This window comes from Phalangium opilio, unplaced genomic scaffold (assembly GCF_054372755.1).
Source record: "Phalangium opilio isolate 3A_F unplaced genomic scaffold, DU_Popi_V2 ptg000002l_1, whole genome shotgun sequence".
NCBI lineage: Eukaryota > Metazoa > Arthropoda > Arachnida > Opiliones > Phalangiidae > Phalangium > Phalangium opilio.
The window spans coordinates 4,889,337-4,909,617 of record NW_028324144.1 but is presented as its reverse complement, the minus strand read 5'-3'; the positions used below and the strand labels follow the sequence as shown (position 1 = coordinate 4,909,617).

General features: G+C 37.8%; 1 protein-coding gene across 8 annotated transcripts in view; it reads left to right on the top strand.

Moving 5' to 3' along the window:
- Positions 1-20,281, top strand: part of LOC149718426 (cell adhesion molecule Dscam1-like) — a 218,662-nt gene that overhangs the window by 179,193 nt on the left and 19,188 nt on the right. For all 8 annotated transcript variants that reach the window (XR_016370326.1, XR_016370332.1, XR_016370337.1 and 5 more), the window contains 3 exons: positions 6,035-6,220; positions 11,139-11,349; positions 14,724-14,806. Coding sequence is in view for 4 of the 8 variants with exons in the window: in XM_089844990.1 (XP_089701116.1) it covers positions 6,035-6,220; positions 11,139-11,349; positions 14,724-14,806 (480 nt within the window). In the remaining 4 variants the exon portion in view is untranslated. The remainder of the gene's footprint in view (positions 1-6,034; positions 6,221-11,138; positions 11,350-14,723; positions 14,807-20,281) is intronic.

Here is a 20,281-nt window from a genome sequence, read left to right as displayed (position 1 = left end):
AATATCGTAAATATAGTTCGGAAATGTTTTCTTTGTTTGCAAGTTTTGACCATATGCACAGTTACAATTCGTTAATTGTCTAAACTGCGTAGTTGGTATCATTAACACTGGGGCGGTTCATTGAAAGTGGTTTGGTGGCTAAGATCTTCTCGCTCAAGGTTGAGACATTGGCAAACCCCTGGCCGTTAACCCCGTTAAGAACATCAGATTCTAGACAATTAACATCTATAACTCCTAATTGAGCATCTTTTAATTGAAATTGAAAGATGTAAAAAGGTTTCTGAAACAAAAATACTACATGATGCAGGCTAAAGACTGTTTAGTGTTTAGTGTCTACAAAGACAGAAAACTCTTCCCGATGTCCAGTGAGAGTCGCTTAAAACACCTAATTGTTGACCATTAACATTTTTCTTATCAAAATCAATTTAGAAATCCATTTGCAAAATTCTTATTAACGATCCAGTTTTGAAGCTTTTGTTTAGCTCTACCAGAATATCACAGTTAAGAACCTGCAGCTTTTCGTGGGGTTTGCCCTTTAAATAGACAAACAAAAAATGGATGAAGTACAGTTTTCTTCTAAATGACTTTTACGAGACTGGTCTCTGTAGACTTCTGCTTTAGTAAGTAGGCTTTAGTCGTTGCTGTTTATAGGCTTAGTACGCTTAGTAAATAAGGTAGGGTTATTTGTTATACTTCATTATTATTTTGTATGAATCATTTTCATGAGCATACAAAGCTTAGAAATTGTTGTTTACCGCGTAACAGGGTATTACAATGGACTGTATTTACAATGACGAGTAGTGCTTCAGTTTTGTGTTGTCCTTACTTGGTCTAGATAATCTTGAATTGTTACGAAATATCCTAAGAGCTTTACAATATTAAGGCACGACCCTCAGGGTCTTACAGAAAATAAATTTCGTTAATAGGCCTAGTTTATTTGTTCAGTTTTATTTTCTAAACGCTACAAATCTTCGTTTTGCATTTTTGTTTAAAGGAAAACTGTAGTCCAAAATCGTTCTGTTCAAGAAGTGTGGTTATAGCTTTGACTCAACGTGGTGCTGATGAAAATCACGTGACACTGCAAAGTCGATAACTTTTTTTGCTAGCTTTGTTGAAAGTTACTTAGTTATCAGTAAAGTTTCATATTTTAGTCGCCATTTTTCAAGGTGGCAGTAGGTTTGAAGCAAAATTCATGTACATATTGTTCCAATAAGGCTGGTAGGACCGAAGTACAGTTGGTTCTATGGGAAATAAATTTTGAGTTGAAAATGTTCTATGACATCGTTCCATAAGGGCCACCGATTACAAGCTATGATTGGAGTGTTTTACTTATGACTCCTTATTTAATTTTTCATTGTTTTTGAGTTTCATTCTTAAATTTTAAAGGGTCATACGTGAAACAGTACAATCATAACTTGAAGATTGTGATTTCAACTGAAAAATGTCATAGAACATTTTCGACTCAAGTTGTAGTTGGGCCTTAAATGCAGCATTACCATAGAGTGTACTGAATAAGTTTACTTAATTAAATGCATTCGAATCGTATCCAATTTACAACAAAACATAAAACAAATAAAATGGTTACTGCAGACAGACATCCCCAGCCAACTGTATACTGGTGTCGAATTAATACCTTTGCGCCGCAAGCCCTAACGGAGACAAAAGTAAAAAGAAAAAACTATTGTGTCGCCCGACATTCACCACTATCTTCAACCATTTCTAGCTGTACATTCTTGGTTATATTTGACCAGAAGTAAGATGAGACTAGAAGTTCTGAGCTAACCTAATTCTTCACTTGGCGAAAGTGAATATTCTTGATAAGACACCAACGGTTGGCCCTCTGGTAGCGGTTTCTGAATTTTCCCTCCAAAACGTGAGACACTCGCGGCGGTAGACGGCCGAACTAGATTCAAGCACCCGCGTCCTTGTTCCGCGGCTTTAGGTTTAAGGGAAGGGGGTAGGAAATGTTTTTGGAACTCGACCAATTTTTTTCTCTCTAGTGTAGGCCCCATGGAAGCGGCATAAAATCCTCAAATTTGTTTACTAGTGCCAGGATCTACTACCAATGCTAGATCTCTTTACTTCTAGTCTCATCTTACTTCTGGTTTGACCCATCAAATTTTTCTGTTCGTTGTTAAATGAAACGTCACTTAGCTTTTGCAATCTAATCCCATGACACGATTGTCGCCCCGAGTTACCTGTTACGGGAAATTTAATAAGAAGAGAAAGGATTTCACCCCGGGCGACGAAAAAAATCCCGAGAACTAAACCGAATACACGAGTTTTATTGCGATTTTCAACGGAAAAACATCCCTCGGAATGCGGGTCAAGAGATGGAACTTTTTGTTCCTGTAGTTTCCACCAACTGCAGCTGAGCTGAATAGCTTGACAAAAAAAGGGAAGAGAAGAAAATATATCTGGACGGATATCCAATATCGTGCCTAAAGAATTTTTAAACTGACAAGTTGGAATCGATAATAAACTCGAGAGGTATTTTCCTCTTCGTTGTCCACTTTTGAAAATGGAAGAAAGACGATCGCCAGTCGAGGGACGTGTCACTACACAATTTAGGTCTGTCTAGAGAGCTTTCAGTTGGCTGAGTAATACGTCACACCCTCCCAAGTCTTGCCAAGTTTCTGGCAGCCATATTGGTGGGTATTAGCTTTCCATCTGCATTCAACCCACAAGTAAGGTCGAGGAACGTGTCACTGCACAATTTAGGTCTGTCTAGAGAGGTTTCAGTTGGCTGAGTAGTACGTCACACCCTCCTAAGTCTTGCCAAGTTTCTGGCAACCATATTGGTGGATATTAGATTTCCTTCTGCATTCAACCCGCCAGTATGGCCGTGAAACTTATCTCACGAATCATAGCTCCTCCCCCAACCGAAAGCTCCCTCTTACCAACACTTTAGGGAACTATAGCGAACTTGACCAGTGTTGGCCTTGTAAAGCTTCAAATGTATAATAACATCATAAGGTATGTTCCATAAGTTTGTCACTGGTTACTGAGAGCTTGTCATGATGTGACGTAGTTCATAGATTCTCATAAAGCGACGCCTGGTGAGGCTGTATCAAAGGGTTACTACAGACTAAATAGAAAGATGGACTGCAATGCAAATCCTAGTGCATAGTCAATTGTCGCGTCGTACTCGAACTAGCTTTCAGTAGGTCCGTAGCATTACTTATGTTTATAAGAACTACAAGCGACCTCTAACCACTTTTGTTGTTATCACAACTTTAGAAAGACTCGCATAGAATTTGCTTCACGCCTCATTTCGAAATGTTAACATTTTTGGTAAATTAGTTGTAGCTCAAGTGGCTAGCCCCTTGGGAGAAGCTTAGATGAAAATGTAGCTTTGTAAAAAGAAGTACTTTCAAATATTGGATTTCCAACCCTCGGGGATAGGTTTTTGTGTAAAACCCGTCAACTACCTTAAAGATTAGGTTTAAAAACAGCCGAGACAACTCTTTTTGTCCCTGACCTTATAGCGCGACTAGTGGACTGTGGATAAGATATTTGTCTGTCCGAATAGGCATAGCTTGAGCCAATAAATGAATGCCAATGACAAACGCCACTCCCTTAAAATCAAAATATATTCAAGGCATTTAAAGAGAGAGGTGAATTATTTGAGGATAACATATGTCGTTGTCGCTTAAGTCTCGGCTGAGTTGACTTCAATTCATTGGTTTTGTAAATAATATTTCAATATAGGGAAATTATTAATATCAGAAGGGGATAATGGAAGAAGGATGACACTCTGTATCCTCTTAATACTTTAGTTATGTAACATGATTCTTCTCAGGCTCACCCACCCATTTTGTTTGCACTCCTGCTCATCAAACTTCAGATGGGCATCGCACCGTGCTAGGGTGAATTCTAAAACTGTTTGGTACTAAATACTCAGCAATCAACCTGCACAAACCCTGATTGTCTTAACGTGGGACAAAGATTCACAAGCGCTAATAGAGTAATGATGAAGGAAATATTTATCGCGTATGTGATTAGGTTTAGTAACCTTTCTCCAAATGTGAAATGGTGTTGGGAATAATCGTGTTACAATTACTTCGATTTGTGGTACACTTCTCTCGAAGAGAAGTATTATATACTTCTACAAGAGTAGTTCGGTTTTATTTTGTCCAACTTTAAATGTTTTAGTGTTATTCAGTTGAACTGAAAGTAATCCCAGCTTACCTAACCGAAGCCTGCACGTATCTAAAAAATTCTATTGGACGACTAATACCACCTGATAGTTTCGCCCATAGACTTTAAAGTGTGGCTTAAGCTAAGCTTCGGTATGTTATCCGAATTGCTAGCATATTCTTTAATATTATATATAGACAAACACAAACCCTAGATTTCAATTTTAAATATTCATTATGTTACATTATTTTTGGAATAAATAAAAAATAAGATGTATTGTTTAGTTCTGTCCCTTCAGGAACTAAAATTTCATTTAAACAAAGCGATCGGTTCATCTCATTCAATTTCAATAGCTACTTTAACCAAATCAAACAACACTCTGTCCACTCTACTGTCCCGAATTATAGAAACATTGTAATATGGGAAAACAATGAAGACGAGTAACTTTCAACTCAATTCAGCGCATCGTATGGACGAAGACACCGCGTATACCTCGTCCTAAACTCTATTTATCAAAAGCTCCAAACTCAAGCGGTTTTAAGCCTTCGTACGTGACGTGCGGAGCTGTATCGTATGCAGAATGCAATCTTGGAATGTTTACAGTTTAACGTGTAAGAAATGGTGGTTTTTGCCGGTATATTTACCGGTTCTAAGATTGAATTCCAGCGTAGCGTCTTGGGAGAAACGATCGCGTGTATCGAGTGAAAGAATTTTTCAATAAATCACGAGAAAATAAAAAATAGAAGAAAATAGCTGGAGAAGTTGAGTACATCAGGAAACCATCTGCAGTCTTTCGGCTTTCCCCTCTCTACACTTTTTTCCTTAACTCGCAGCTTCTTCCTCGAGATTTCTTTTCCTCTTTCCTTATTTATTTTTTACTTTATACCTTTTCTATCCTTATATAACATAGACATCATAAATAATTATAAATTTACTTGGATTCGTGGTCCTACAGATGTAAAATTACCTAGGGCTGTGTGCCTTGAAATTTAAGTTTCGAGTCGAGTCTTGAGCTTTGGAAATTTCTCTTAATGAGTATCAAGTTATTGAAAAATTGGTTTCGGGTATTTATCGAGTAATTGAGAGTTTTTTCTAGTATTTTCACACTCAACTTATAATAGACATTCAGATTAATTTTGCTCACCAAAATTTTGACTAAGTAATTCCTCATTAACATCTTCTTCAGAATCTAGTTGAACCTTGAGTTAAACTAATTCCTTACCCAAGTCACTGCTAGTCATTGTTATACTTCGCGCGAAAGGTCCCAAGCAAAATTACTAAGCCTAACTTCGAAAAACAAAATTTAATAATGCTCAACTGTATTTTTTATTACTTTTACTTCCACTATTGAACCAGAAAGAAGCTATTACCCAACTAAATTACACTTCCATTATGATCTAAACTACCCAATCAGCCGTAAATTTCGTCTGCCAGCCAATAAGAGTGACTTTCCAGAAGTTTTTAAAACTACTTAATCCCATTTACGGAGTTATTGACGTTCCAAAAGCATATTTGAGTATTTATGGAGCCTAGGTTTAATGCACGAAACTTTATCGAGTCTTAGAAAATCCCTTATCGAGTACTTGCACAGCACTAAAATTACTGAAGGACTGGTAACTTTGAAACGCTATCAAACATCTTTGGATCTACATACCGGATGTTTCATTTTAACCCTTTCATCAAGCAAACGATTCTACATCCCCTCCTTTTGAAAAGGTCTAGTTACATAACTTTCTGATATCCATGTCTTTTATCCTCGTGAGAGACTAAAAAAAAATAGAGAGGAGTTCTTGTTCGTTGGAGGAAAATTTCCGTTCTTGGCGTTTCTTCCTTCGTTCACTTATCTCTATAGTTGGCTGGCTATATCTCTTCCTTTTTTCTTTTTTGGTCCTAGGTCAAATGCTTCAGTATCGGAGAGAAGGCGAAGAATGGATGGAAATTCAACTGCCACCCGATACATCGAGCTACACTGTGGAAGAACTCACCTGCGGAAGCCGATATCAATTTTATATCTACGCTTTTAACCGGGCTGGAAAAGGAGATCCCAGCGAAGTAGTGGCCATCAAAACCGAGGGATCCGGTAAGAAATAATACATTGCTTCTCAATTTATCTAGTTTTTATCCAAAGTTTAGGCCCAAACTTATAGAACTTTGCGTTAGTTTGCGTTTGGTAAAGTAAAGCCAGAATGTTGATATACTTTCCTAGGTTTTCAATTTTCAAAACAGTGCAACCAAAATGACTTGCGTTATTTATAGGTGTGTAATGGGGAACAACTTGGTTGTATGAATTCTTCAAACCTACATATTGTTAGGTTATCTAGGGGTATGTTAGGATTGGTTTCGTTAGGTTGGGTAAGGTAGGGTTATGTTATACTAGGAAAGGTCGGATCGCGTAGGGCTATGTAAGGATAGGTCGGGTGGGCCAGATAAGTTGAGTCTGGTAGAATCATTTTAGGATTGGTGGCGTCACGTAGGGTTATTTTAGGTTCGATTGGGTCAGGTAGGGTTATGTTTCGATTGGTTGGGTCAGGTAGGGTTATGTTGTGATAGGTTCGATTTGGTCCGGTAGAGTTATGTTGCGATTTGTTGGGTCAGATAGGGTTATGTAGTGATAGGTTGGGTCAGGTAGGGTTACGTTGTGATAGGTTGGGTCAGGTAGGGTTACGTTGTGATAGGTTGGGTCAGGTAGGGTTACGTTGTGATAGGTTGGGTCCGGTAGGGTTACGTTGTGATAGGTTGGGTCCGGTAGGGTTACGTTGTGATAGGTTGGGTCAGGTAGGGTTACGTTGTGATAGGTTGGGTCAGGTAGGGTTACGTTGTGATAGGTTGGGTCAGGTAGGGTTACGTTGTGATAGGTTGGGTCAGGTAGGATTACGTTGTGATAGGTTGGGTCAGGTAGGGTTACGTTGTGATAGGTTGGGTCAGGTAGGGTTACGTTGTGATAGGTTGGGTCAGGTAGGGTTACGTTGTGATAGGTTGGGTCAGGTAGGGTTACGTTGTGATAGGTTGGGTCAGGTAGGGTTATGTTAGGTTAACTAAGCATTAGTTTTCCTATCGCTGACATAATATACCGCCATTTTGACCAACATATGGTTACCAGCTTGCAAAATTGTAATCAAAAATCTATATGAAACCCAGCCTCTCGGGTTATATTCCTTGCTTAACTGGTTTACTATAACCTATATATAAGCTTTGTTTTTAATTTGTTTATTTTAAAATTTCTGTGGGTATGGTATTAAACCAACCTGTTACCGTGACAACGCCGGTCCCCTTTTTCAATATAGGATTACATATAAATAAACCCTATACAATACCTTCAAATATCATTAATTAACATTGTTCTTTGCCGGTTATGGAGTGGTTTTGAATTTAAAATTTAATTATTAAAAACTTTTTCAAGTCCCCCCGGCAGCGTGCGAGTCTTTTGTAATCGGATTGGTTCCAATTTCTGCCATTTCGGTGCTTCATTTTAATTTTTCCTTGGACGAATCCAATTAAAAGACGAAATAATAGAGGCTTCCCTTTCAAATATACTACTGCTAGTCCTTTTATCTTAATAAATTCATATTGGGAAGACCCTCTTTCTTCCAAGTCTTAAGTCCTTATTAAAAATCCTTTCATCCTATTTCGTAAGTACAATCAGAAGCAACACGACAGACACGAGTATGCCTATATATGCTTTTCATATTGAAACTTGTTAAAAATTGCTAAATTCTGCACAAAACTTCGAAACTAGAAGGCGATTAAAATTTTGAGACAAAATTAATGTATGGTGTTAAAATGTGGTAATTTGATTTTTCACACTAAATTGCTGTCTTTATACACCATTACCTGCAATTATTTTCACGTACGAACTATAGTTTTTAGCATTGATTACTGGAACGAGCGCCGCAGGTTGGCACATCTGTTTTAAATGTTTCTAATTTCATTTATACTCTCAATTAACACATTCAAAGCTCTGAATTCATGGAATATTTAATTTCTTTTAATTACCTAAAAATACTGGGAAGTATAGTTCCATTTTAGGGCTGTTAAAAAGTTGTATACATTTTTTGAAATTCACTCACGTAATGACAAAAAGCCACTAATAATTATTTATATTAATTACGTTGTTTTATATTTATTTACTACAACAACAGAGGTGAATCACTTGGAATTTCATAGCTGTTTATTAAATGAAACATACTGTATAAGATTTATTTTTAAATTGCGCCTCTATTGAAGTTTGCCAGAAATTTTAATACGGCTGATTTTTATGTCAAGAATCCATAAGTTAATATTAATCATTGTGCCCTCATATCCTCCAGGTTCATTTCTATGCAGGTTTTGTGAGTGCTTTTCGTCACGGGTCATAATTCTGACGTCTTTCTAATTGTGATTTCATTGAGTGGTCGTCTGCTTACCTTGCTAGCTCATGGACAATGAAGTCGCGAGACCATATGACTGTGACGTAGCAACGCGAGGTTAGGAGCGGGCGCCATGTTCAACAAGTTATTCGTGACGCGATATTTATCATACATAGCACTCTATAAGTCAAACTCCTCCTTCAACGCCCACCTAGATACGTTTATAAAAATGGCTACACAGTGTTTCCTATTAGCAGCTTATGAATTCCTATTTATGCATATCCGAATATAGTTTCTTAGTTAAGTTTGACTTTGACTCGGGGAGACTAATAATTAATACGTTACTTTTGATTTCCCTTATGGTTTTAAAACAAAGGCCCCTCTTAGAGCTCACGTCTTCTATTGTCCTTAACTTGAGGGTTTTTTTCTTCCGCCACTCTTCTTTGGGTCCCTTAAGTAAACTAAGAGTCACGTCCCCAATCTCGAAAGATTATTAAATGGTAGGTTGAGGTTTTTAGAAAGAATTGGTCTTCTATATAAGTATAAAAAAGGGATCCAAGCAAGAGAGAGAGAGAGAGAGAGCTTCTGGGTTGGGTTCTTTGGAGCATCGTGAGGGTCATTAATATAAGGCGGAAGTTTCTCTTTTTCATAGCTCCCGGCTGAGCACTTCAACTTTCTAATTTCCTTTGACTCCTGCCAAGTGTTGACCGACCACGCTCTAAAACCCTCCTCTGTTGGTTCCTTTGTAGAATTTATCCTGGATAACTTTCGACCACTAACGAACTTCTGGGTTTTTTTTTATTAGCCTAAAGTTTTATTCGCACTATACGTTTCGTACACTTCAAATTCTGTTTTTGTTTTCATTAAATATATTTTTCGCTAAAGCATTTATGGGTTCAATGTATATTCCATATAAGGTAGTCCAACATTTTATTTAGGTGTGTTTCAAGTATTGTGACGTCACCAGGGATAGATTTAATTTTAGAAGTAGGAATGGAGAACAGAGTAACCAGGGCGCGCGTCAAAGTCCCGGACCCCCTTCCACGGGACGGAGGGGTAGGAAAGAAGAGGCGGGTCATAGCGACAGAGGTAAAAAGGAATTACGTATTTTTCGCCGTCCTCGTCAGCCACGTCATCAAAACGTAGTTTAAGTGAGCCAATCAGAAAGTTTAAAATTCTTGTTACATGTTGGAGGGAGGGGCTCTATACTGGGCTATGAGTCGGACTGAAGTAAATACTAACCGTTCTCCATTCCTGCTTCTAAAATTAAATCTATCCCGGACGTCACTAAAGCATAAAAATCATAAAAATTATAAATATTTCAAATTGAACCCATGTATGTGTCTACGTAATTTGTCAAAGGTTGTATCGTCTGAAGAGGCCTTTAACTTTTCTATCAATTGATTCATGAAGTCAGAAGTGGATCATATTACAGCTCCCTAGAAGTACTGGACGATATAACATCGCAATGCATCAGCATCGTCTCCCAGCACTGAAGAGAAAAGGGTATATGCGAAACGCAGCGGCAAATTTGTGAACTAAACCAGAGGAATGATTATGGCGCGAAAGTAATTTTTAAAAAGCGGGCGAAGCAAACGGAAGTAAGTGGTAGGCTGGTAGCCAATGAGGAAAGGTTTGAGAGAGAAGAGCGCGGAAGGAAACAAGTTGTTCCATACATAGTGTTGGGTTGTGAATATAATATTGGAAGCCCACTTTATTTTTCCGCGGTCTATAGGTATTTTTTAAACGCTTGTGTTGAAAAGGAAATTAATATGAATTAAAATTATCAAAATAGCCTTCATCATGCTAGAATATTTCTAATGTACCCTTAGTACAGTACAGCACTGAGCTAAGATTCCACCGATCGATTTAAAGGTTTTTAGCGGGGATAGTTGGACCGATTTTTACTAATTAAAGGTTATGTGCGTCGACATAGAAACTTGTTTTCCTTTTTTAAGTGTGACAAATTTTTCAATGCTTTAACGTTTTCCGTTTGCGAAAGATGCTGGTCAATATTTTTCAGTTTTACAAAACGTTTTTTAGTTGCTTACGGTTAAGTGCTTTTAATATCACATAGATCGTGTTCTGATGTCTCTTTAATGTGGACATGTAACCATTGCAATTAGTTACATTGATCCTAACATAAGTCATTCTAAATCAAAATTATAACGCGATAATAAGCTTCACACTAATCATGACACTGACGGCTGTCTGACAGCCATTATCATCAACCGGAACATCCGTAGGCTAACCTTACTTAAGATCCGGGTTAATGGGAAAACTATACTTGTAAAACTGAGCTATAGATGGTGGGCTTGGATGTCTTGGAAGAAAACGCTGTTTACAAAAGCATAACCTACGTCCAGTACTTATAGGGAGCTGTAATATGATTCACTTATGATGAAGTTGAATGAAAGGTGTTAGTTACCCTTTTCAAACATATCGCTTAAAAATTGATTTCACGTTTAAACTATCTTATGTTTACCCTAGTGTAAATTTGACGGACAAGTTAGCGGTGTCAAATATGTTCTTTCTGTCGTTCTTTTACTTTGAGGGGCTTTCATCGTGCGGTCAAACAAAGGATGATTGGGGTCTTCTTTCTTTTAACACGTTCTCTTGTTTGTCTTTTTGACTGTATGGTCGGTCTTTCAGAGCCGGTTCCTCCTAACGAACGTCACTTGATCGTTCGCAATGTCACCAGTCTGGCGTTGATGCTGAATTCTTGGGGTGACGGTGGATGTACCATCAAGCATTTTGTGGTCCAATATCGACGGGAAAGCGAGCGCGACTGGAATCTATTATCGTCAAGCATCAGACCCGACCAAGAAGTGGCCCTTCTCGTCGATTTGAGTCCGGGAACTTGGTGAGATTAATACTCCAACTATATTGTACTATCTATTCCCTATCTATGTTCGACTACTGTATGTCCTAAGGTTGATAGAACTTAATGTGGAGGTTTAAGGACATGGCTGTCTTCACGTTTGTTTCAAGACTTACATTTTATAAAATACAATATTTTTTAAGGACTAAATTACACCAGAACGGGATAATATTAGAAGGATGACACTCTGTGTCCTCTTAATACTTTAGTTCTGTAACATGATTCTTCCCAGGCGAGGGAGCCCTTTTTGTTTGCTCTTCCGCTCATCAAACTTCAAATGAGCATCGCACCGTGCAAGGATGAATTCTATAACAGTTTGGTATTTACTAAATCCTCAGCAATCAAGCCACAAACCTTGATTGTCTTGACGTGCGACAAAAATCCCTAAGCGCATGCGCCTTGGCAAATAGTTAAGCGCTAATAGATAAGGTAATGATGAAGGAACTATTTATTGCGTATGTGATTCGGTTTAGTAACCTTGCTCGAAATGTAAAATGATGTTGGGAAGAATCATGCTAAAATTGCCCCGCTTTGTAGTACACTTCTCTCAAAGGGAAGTATTATATACTTCTGATTACACTGGCAATATAATTTTGACACCATCAACACCTCAATCAGTTTTCAATTTTCATTTAAAAAGGACAAACATGTTGATTTTATTTGCTCAAAATTGTTATTGAAATTCACCAAAACCTTTCTCTTGATTTTAAACCGATTCTGAAAATTCGAGATATTAGACCTGAGAGATGCCCAATGAATTCGATAATTTTTGCACTCTATTTTACGGTCTCATAATTCAGAAAACTAAAGCTACATTTACTAAGTACTAGGCCTTAAATGAAATCGCGTATCTGTTCATCTCCTAACTGAAACGTTTTATGTCTTTTCAACCGTCCCTATTTTTCGTTGGCCTAACTTTGAATGATTTTGCGAGGAAGTTAAAAAAATACCGTTTGTAAAAATAGTCGAATTCATTTCGGATTTCGAAGATTTAGATCAGTTGAAAAATCTATTAAAAATCAAGGCAAATATTTTGGTGAATTTTATTAACTTTTTTTGTTAACAATAAAATTGTTTTAATCCAACCTCCCGTAAATAATTGATCAATGCCCCGAAACCAAAGTACAGGGTGTTTCTGATAAGTTTGGCATAAATTAATCGGAATGTTCTTTGGGCGATTTTGAGATGAAAATGTTTTATGACATTTTTTCCGTCCGGGCCTCTGTTTTCAAGTTATGATTTGAGTGTTTTAGGGATTACCCCTTAATTAAATTAGAAATCATTGTCTTGATTAGTTTCTTAATTAAATTTAAGGGGTCATCCCTAAAACACTCCAGTCGCAACTTTAAAACAGTGTCCCTTGTAACAAAATGAAACAGAAGTTACATTTTCGACTCAAAATTGCCCAAAGAACATCCCCCTTAATTTATATGGCAGACTTATCAAAAACACCCTGTAAATTAGTCAAATAAAATTTGCCAAAATCTAAAACCCTTTTCACTTCTAGCCGTCATTAAGAAATACACTAAAAGGCTTAACAATTTATTTTAAATTTAAATTAAAACTCAGAAAAATAGTAATGAAAAATGTTTAGTACTCAATCATAAATAAATAAACATATACCAGAAGCAAATCCGAAAGAAGTCAAACTGTTCAATATGATTTAAGATATGGAAATGCGGCGCAAATTCTCTAACCTGATAAATCATGTCTATTAATCTTGTTACTTCCGTCTTGAATTTCCGTCTCAGGAAGAGGATGCGAAGCGTTCAAGCTAGGCTTCCGTTATCGTTTAGATCCTCAAAGCGTATCATAAAGGGGGGAGTAACATTGCATCAACTGTATTCTAAGCCTTGGCACGATAGTTAGGCCTTGCACCGTGAGATAGGAAAGGGAAAAACGTACCGCCGTTAATCACTCGGTATATCGTAAATTTATTTATTATAGGCGATAAGTCGGTTAAGATTCCAATGCAGGTTTATTGGTGGTCACCGCTCGTCTCACGTTGACGAATGGTTCTGAAAACGAGGATAAATTGATTTGAACCTAAGGGGGTTAGTATACTCGCGTGTACTAGAATTGCCTGAGTTTAAGATGATGTACGATGTCCTTCGTGACAGTTGGAAATGATATTCACTCGTCCCCACCACTGAGTCCCTAAGGCCTATTTTGCACCGTGGTCAACTCATTACGCGAGAAGTGTTGGTTTAATCTAATGTATGTAACCCGGGAACTACCGTACAGTTCTTCCGGTTCATCTTCGGAGTCAACAACGTGGAATTTTGACGCGAGAGATAACGATTCTCGAAGGTGGTAAACTTTCTTTAACAGACTAGACTTGGAAGACGGTAGTTTTTAATATGACATGTATTTACCGTGGAACTTAGAAACCCCAGGGTTTGGATAACTGGGAGAGCTCTTGCCTATTAAAAATATATGGAGTGTTTCTGTTACGTCTGCCGTAAATTAAAGGGTATGTTCATAGGGTCAAAAGTGTCAAAGAACCATGGGTTCTACAACATTTAATTACGGAGATATGGTCCAAAACATTGATTATCCCCTAAATCACAGATAAGAGTCACACATGTGAAGTGTAAGACATCAACCTTTGACAGTCTTTAAAGCTAAAATTTATCTCGTCTGTGGTTTAGTTTAAACAAATGCCACTAGATGCTCCCATAATCGAGGGGTGGAGTTGACTGCCCCTCTAAGCTTAGCAAAGGGTAGTTTTAGCTCCTCCTTCATGGACTTGTTCTGATTGGCTCCTGCCTTTGTCAAGGTAAGATTTATGTGTACCAGATAAACCAGAATGTTAGTGGTACCACAGAAGCCGACATTTTCTTTAATATAAGGTAGATAAAACAATAAGAATTGAGAAGCAAAAATCGTCAGTGCGTACGTCACTAATACGTCATTTCTGTGACGTAATAAACAACTGTGAAAAAAGCTTCCAAAACCACAAGTTTAATAAAAAAAATGTATAGATATATTCTTTTTTAAATAACGTCAATAACATACTCCTTAAGAGAGGCTCCTTCTTCAACTCCGCTGTATTGTAAGAAAAACACTTCTACAGGGGCTCGTAGAGTTAACGTAGGAAAGTTTACCCCTATATGACTTCTTCCCCATCCATCGCCAAGTGGGCTACGTAATTTCTTATCCGTTACAACGTAAAAATTAATCTAACTTAATTAATAATAAAAAGGGACGCAAAAGACACTTATTAACTGAGCGGAATGATTATCAATCAATTGCCTTTGCGGGATAATATAACAAAGAAGAAAGACGTACTCTGAGAAATTAACGATTATGATTTTGGCGGATGATGGGTTGATGGCTTTCTCGTTTATTTCCAGGTACAACCTCTTAATGTCAGCCTTCAATGACGCCGGAGAAGCTCAAGCCGAGTACTCGGTCGCCACTCTGACCCTCTCAGGAGGTGAGACCATTTTCCTTCTTGATTGCGCTTCGACAAGAGTAAATCAACTCGGAGTGTGTAACTCCAATATTGGTATTTTAGAGAATAGCTTTGGTGTAATGTTATCGTAAATGCAGGATGTTTCTGGTAAGACTGGTATAAATTAAGGGGTTTGTTCTTCGGACGATTTTGAGTCTAAAATGTTCTCTTATATTTTGTCCTAAGGAACATGGTTTACGAGTTATGATTTGAGTCTTTTATGACAACTTAAATTTAATTTTGAAAGGCAATGATTTCTAATTTAATTAAGTGGTCATCCCAAAACACTCAAATCATAACTCGTAAACAGTGGCCCTTAGGGCAAAATATCATAGAACATTTTCGACTCAAAATGACCCAAAGAACATCCCCCTTAAATTATGTTAGACTTATCAGAAACATCCTGTATACTTCGGAAAGTTTTTGTTTTCCTTGAATGGTTTAGTGTATAAATTCTTCCCTAAAACATTCAGTATCATACAAGAAAGCATTTAATAGTGTTTCAAATTTCACTTAAATTTTTAAAATTTAAAGTGAAATTTCGAACACGTTTTTCTTTCCTCAATTTTTGTCACAAATATTTAACTGCCAACTCCTTCGTGATATACTCTTGAAGATATATAACCCCACCCCCTGCTAAGACTGTGTGTATACCCTCTTTTCTGTTTTCTCTTCGTCGTTGGTGGCGAGTCTCCTCGATTATTAAGCCTTTGCAAAGCCTCGGAACCAAATATTGCCTCGATAAGGAATGGTATAGCGGTGGGGTAATGTAAGAGGCGGCCGGCGGTGACCCTCGAATCTTTGACTGTTCCTTCTTAAGGACCTTTCCAGGCGGCCGCCCACGTGACAGTGCCCTCTTCATCTCTTTTATTTCCTCTTCCCACCCCAACCCCACCCAACATTGCCTTCCTTCCATCATTCCTTTTCATTGTAGTCAGGGAGCAAGAGATCATGATAACTTTGAGTAGTCAAAGAAAGCGAGAGAGGTTAATTGAAACAAGTTGGGTTAATGCAATTTGAATGATTTAATAGGTTTGAAACAAGCTGGGTTAGTTAAAGTTAAATGATTTAATAGGTTTGAAACAAGCTGGGTTAGTTAAAGTTAAATGATTTAATAGGTTTGAAACAAGCTGGGTTAGTTAAAGTTAAATGATTTAATAGGTTTGAAACAAGCTGGGTTAGTTAAAGTTAAATGATTTAATAGGTTTGAAACAAGCTGGGTTAGTTAAAGTTAAATGATTTAATAGGTTTGAAACAAGCTGGGTTAGTTAAAGTTAAATGATTTAATAGGTTTGAAACAAGCTGGGTTAGTTAAAGTTAAATGATTTAATAGGTTTGAAACAAGCTGGGTTAGTTAAAGTTAAATGATTTAATAGGTTTGAAACAAGCTGGGTAAGTTAAAGTTAAATGATTTAATAGGTTCAAAAACCTTTGAAAAAAGTAATCAAAACATAAGCCTTTATTTTTAATCGATTACCAAAGTGGACAATAATTATTTTCTTATAATTTTTACTGAGCTCAGTTGAAATTCCATTATGTGGTGAAGTAAAACTGTTTCGTGTCGCTCATTTGCATAGATTAAATTAAAATTAGAACAAGAATTATTGTATAACTAAATGGCTACTAGTGTAGATCTCTTAACGGCGATTCTCATTCCACAGTAGCTTGCCAGGGACTGATTACTCTTAAATTACCTGTACATAGATTACAGGTAACGTGAAATTATTTTTCCAATGTCAATAATAGGTATTTTAAAGATTATACAGGGAGTTTTTGAAAGGTCTGTCGGTTGTTCTTTGGACGATTTTGAGTCTAAGTTGTTCTTTGACATTTTGCAGTCCGGGCCAGAGTCCTGCACGGGCCGGGCTCAAGCCCGGTCCGGCCCGAGGCCCGGCCCGATCGGGTCGGGCCGAGCCGGGCTTTCCACTTTTGAAAATTGTATCGGGCCGGGCAGGGTCGGGCTTTTAAAATTTTGGAAATTAACGGGCCGGGCCGGGTCGGGCTTTTAAAATTTTGGAAGTTAACGGGCCGGGCCGGGCCGGGCCGAACTTGATTCTCATTTAATCCAAAGTTCAAATGAAAGATTATTTAAATGAGTATAAGCTTCAAAGAACAAATGTAAAGAACAATTATCAAAAGAAATGAATAATACACGACGTTAAAGCAAATATGAATTCAAATCATTGATTTTATGTAAAAAAATATAAAAATTACAACTGAACTACGTGTAACGGGCCGGGCCGGGCCGGGCCGGGCCTGTTCAATTCATTCAATGTGTCGGGCCGGGCCGGGCCGGGCTTGGTTAATGCATGTAACGGGCCGGGCCGGACCGGGCCGAAAAACCAACTATGTACTCGGACTCGGGCCGGGTTTCGGGCTTAATCAAAATTCTAAAACCGGGCCGGGCTTGGGTCGGGCCTGAAAAACTCGGCCCGTGCAGGTCTCTGGTCCGGGCCACCGTTTTAAGTTATGGTAGGAGTGTTTAAATTAGAATTGGCTTTCAGTTTCTTGATTAAATTTAAGGTATCATCCTTAAAATACTACGTACAATCTTAACTTGAAAACAGTAACACGCAGGACAGCAAAATATCATTGAACATTTTCGACTCAAAAATGAGTCAAAATCGTTTAAAGAACACCCCTCAGATATCTGAAACACCCTGTACACTCTGCTATAGCTATAGATGTTGTCTGGCAGCAAAACTTCTCTTGCTCTGTGACTAGATGGAAAGAGAGAGATAGAGAGAGAGTCAGGAGGGATGAGGGAAGCTCAGGAGCAAAATGAAGCCCAGTATAAACAAGGCCCGAAATACAATAGAAGGCGGGCGTAGTCCGGCATTAATAAGGAAGGCAGGCTTGCAGGGTTTCGGAGCTCACGCTGCGGTAGCTAGCCTTTGCGAGATAAGATGTTAGATAGAACCCGGAGGAGCGCCTATAAGTTAAGTGTTTTGATAATGATATTGGATTATATAAAGGCCTCCAAAGCCCGATATAATTAAGATCAATGGCTGCCGCCGCCTCCTCCTATGTACAGACTCTTTGAAATATCGTGTTTAGGATGAAAATTTATGATCCAAAAAGCTTGGTTTTCACTACACCCAAAAAGAAAACAGACTTCGCCCGCAGCTTGAAGGCAAAATTCGGTTTTGTTTATACGTTGTCGTTTTCATTTAGGGTCGTGTGTAGCCGAGGCTACAGAAGCATTGTAAATGTAATTACCATTAATTTACGGCGGTATTTGGTTAATTACCGACTCCCATTTCTAGCCAAGGCTTAAGAGATGGGCTCAAACATTGCCTTAAAAGCTGCTTATTTATTTATATGTCTAATTGTATTTTGGCAGTTAATTTGCTGATAAAACCAGGGATAGGTTTAATTTTAGAAGTAGGAATGGAGAACAGAGTTCCAAGGGAAGGGGGGGGGCGTTTGAAAGAAGAGGCGGGTCATAGCGACAGAGGTAAAAAGGAATTACAAATTTTTCGCCGTCCCCGTCAATAAGATAATTTAAACTTTTCGTTACGTGTTGGAGGGAGGGGCTCTATACCGGGCTTTGAGTCGCACTGAAGTAAATACTAACCGTTCTCTATTCCTACTTCTAAAATTAAATCTATTCCTGATATGACTAAGTAATTTTGTAGGGACTGAATGAAATAAACAAATGGCGGCTGCTTTTAAACTTAGGCGTGGGGTTCGAAAGTGATTTCACGACTCTGATTATCTGACACGAAGATTTACCGTCACTCGCGAGACTAGCGACCGTAACATAATAAAGCAAATAATGTCACGTGGAAAATTATTTCACCGAGTTTTCATTTGCCACAACGTGGCTATTTTTGCAGAAAATGAAAACCAAGCTTTAAAACTATATAGACAGACACTCTCTCCACCTTCCTCTATACATTCTTATCATATTCGTAAAATTTTATTCGCCAAGACATAAAACCTTTACGGCTCCCTATGGTTTCAGTTGAAAAGCTTGGCAATGGGAAGAACCAGTTGAAGTCGTAAAACCTTTTCAGACTTCGAATGCTGCATGCATGCTTTGCTTTATAGTAAAATCCAATCTTAAAATGTGTAGAATTTAACCAAGTTTTCTACCCTTATATTTTCCCTTTCTATAAGAGATTTTTCTATACCTTAAATTCTGAATCTCGTGACCCCTCTATAGTTCGTGGGTTTATATGTGAATATTTAAGTATTTGTGCCATCAACAGTAAATCAACCTGGAGTGTGGAATTTTATATAAAAATATCCCCATTGTCGTTCAGTATGCAAAAATATAACAAAGGGTTGATTGAGAAGCAATTATTTCTCAACTATTTGACGACAAGAAAATATTTATGATGAATAATTATGAATTTTATTTAATTATCAGTAAATAAGAGTGAAAATATCCCACTGGAGTAAGCTTTTGAAATTCAATTGGACAATTTTTTTCTGCTGTTATCAAGAGTTTATTAATCGAAGAAGTGTACCATTCTTATAATGTGTACTGAAACCCGCATTCGTCACCAGTAAATCTCGGCCGTTACGAAACAAAAGGAAAGAACTTGTCCATGTCCATTTTTATCGGAACATGACCGAATTAGTACTAGGGCTGTGCGAGCCTTAATTTTTGGGTTTCAGGTCGAGTCTCGAGTATCAAAAATCTCTCTTATCGAGTATCGATCCGAGTCTCGAGTATCAAAAATCTCTCTTATCGAGTATCGATCCGAGTCTCGAGTACTCGAATCGAGTATCAAGTAATTATAAAATTTGTTTCGAGTATTTATAGAGTTTTATTTTCTCGCATATCGACCCTTTCTGTTAATTTTTCGCTTGCGTAATAGACATTAAGAGTACTTGGCTCGATACTCGACTCTTATCGAGTACTCGCGCAGCACTACGAATTACCCACTCTCTCCCTTATATAGACAAGCTTACGCATTTTATATGGAGATACACGCATATATGGATAGATTTAATCCTAGGCTAGATGGTGCTAGAAATGCAGAAAACCTACTCTGTGGCTCCATCTAGCGTTACCTTTTTCAAATATTTACCTCCATACTCCAGTATCTTTAGGCGTTTTCAAACGAGTAAACTTTTTGACTGAACTATATTAGTCAACAAAATATAGGCCTACCTAACGCTGACAAATGTTTTCAACACTAAACTCGAGTTCACGGATCTAGTTGAGTCAAAAAGCTGCCTTAAAAACGCTTCGGTTGATTCACTTACTCTTGGCCTTGGCTAGCATCACACAAAAAATTAAAATCTGAGCTATCTTCATTACTTCAACAAATGTCCTTCTTACAAGTTAGTAAGTACAAATCAAGATAACAGTTTAGGACGACTCTAGCACAATGCAATCGTACATCCGTCAGGGTTAATTTTGGAAACTGGGAGAGAAAATGTGTATGGAACACATTTTTAATAAGGACTCGAAGTGTTCTAACCCTTTTTGACATTTGGACA